Source organism: Trichosurus vulpecula, chromosome 1 (genome assembly GCF_011100635.1).
Source record: "Trichosurus vulpecula isolate mTriVul1 chromosome 1, mTriVul1.pri, whole genome shotgun sequence".
Lineage (NCBI taxonomy): Eukaryota > Metazoa > Chordata > Mammalia > Diprotodontia > Phalangeridae > Trichosurus > Trichosurus vulpecula.
The window spans coordinates 319,243,235-319,244,889 of NC_050573.1; the positions used below are offsets into that span (position 1 = coordinate 319,243,235).

Here is a 1,655-nt window from a genome sequence, read left to right on the forward strand (position 1 = left end):
GCATTTATTATTTAAGTTCAAAAACAGGTTGTGAAAGGGGTGGGTGTGGGAGGGCCTAGAGGGGAGGGAGGGAAGAGACAGGGAGACCAGAGTCTCTCCTCTGTGTCTGCTCTAGACGGGGTTGATCCTGATTTTTGAGCCTTGGTCCAGGGCACACAACGAAGCACGTGATTAAGATGAGGTTGGGGGGGTACAGGTTTAGGAAAACACGGCGGGGGTGGGGGTGGCCAGAATTACACATCCAACCAGAGGTGGGGGCTGGGATTCTCCTTGGATCAGCAGCACAGCTTTTTAGGAATTGAAGCATAGTGATAAGTTCCATCCCACTTATTTCAGCTCTTATAAAATATTCTTGTAGTTAAAAGTCTGAGCTAAAGAATTCTTTCATCGCCTCTCTAACTTCTTGTACTTTGCTTCTAGTTTCTTTGAATATGCATCCAATTTGTAAGCTGCCTGCTCAAGAGCTGCTACTTGCTCCTCAATTAGAGTGATCTGATCCAGATAAGGCTGAAGTGCTGCATATTTCTGGTTTAAGTCCTTTAGGTTTCTACTTATGTTTACTGCAATATCTTTCATTTCTAGATACTTCAAGCTAGTCAGTTTGTTCATATTTTCCAGAAGTTTATAGTCTTCACTGGTAGCTGTGAGCTCGCCCGTCAGGTACGTGGCCATTTTGGAGAACATGTCCTGGCACAGCCCCGTGATGTCCGCCTCGGCGGGCTCCGTGGCCTCCTCCGCTGTCTCCACCACGGCATCGTCTAGGCCGGGGAAGGGAGGTAGGAGAAAGGATGGAGGGAAGGATGGGATGGCGAAGAAAGGGGAAAGGAAGGGGGGAAGGGAGGGGGAGGGAGGGGAAGGGAAAGGGGCAAGAGTGGAAGGAAAGGGAGAAAAGGGGCTAAAATTACTATTTTATTATTAGAAGAAATCTTAGCTATTTAATCAAACTGCTTTTAACTATAACCAAATTTTTAATTACATCTAAAATCTGACCAAGAAGTATAAGATCTGGTATCTTTTTGAAGGCCTCAAAAGATGAGGAATTCACTACCCCTTGATGATGCCCATTAGTTAATTTTAATTTTGTTTTAAAATTTAAATATTTAATAGAAAATCATTTATTTCCATCTCCCACCCCACCTCCCCAAAATTAAAAAAAAAAACAATTGTAATGTATGCATACTCAAGCAAAACAAATTCTTCAAAATGTATATCATTCAGTATTTTGAGTCCATCAACTCTGTCAGAAGATACGGTGATATAAGACCTCTAAATAGTAGCTTGTCTCATAAGAGTAAAAAAATCCTATTTGAAAGGAAACTAAACAGAAAATACACCTTTCAATCTTTTCTGACCCTCTTTGTTTGCACATAGAGAGATCACTCTGGGAAATTTATTTATATGTATAGATTGTGCTTGTTTTCCAGGCAAAACATATATCTACATTAGCCGTATCATCACACAAAGCAAGGAAAAAAGTGAGAAAATTATACTTAAATTTGCAGATTCATTACTTCTATCTCTGGAGGTACATGCCATTTTCCCATCACGACTCCTTTTGAATTTTATTGTACAGATCAGAGTAGAGAAGTCTTTCACAGCTGATCATTACAACATTGCTATTTCTGTGCACAATGATCTTCCAGTTTATTTTTTCA

At 40.5% G+C, this 1,655-nt stretch overlaps 1 protein-coding gene across 1 annotated transcript; it reads right to left on the bottom strand.

Annotated features, from left to right (window-relative positions):
* Nucleotides 1–384: 384 nt before the first annotated feature.
* LOC118833491 (biogenesis of lysosome-related organelles complex 1 subunit 2) lies at nt 385–843 on the bottom strand. The gene has a single exon (XM_036740848.1). The coding sequence runs from the start codon at nt 682–684 to the stop codon at nt 385–387; it is 300 nt and encodes a 99-aa protein (XP_036596743.1). The 5' UTR covers nt 685–843.
* Nucleotides 844–1,655: the final 812 nt, after the last annotated feature.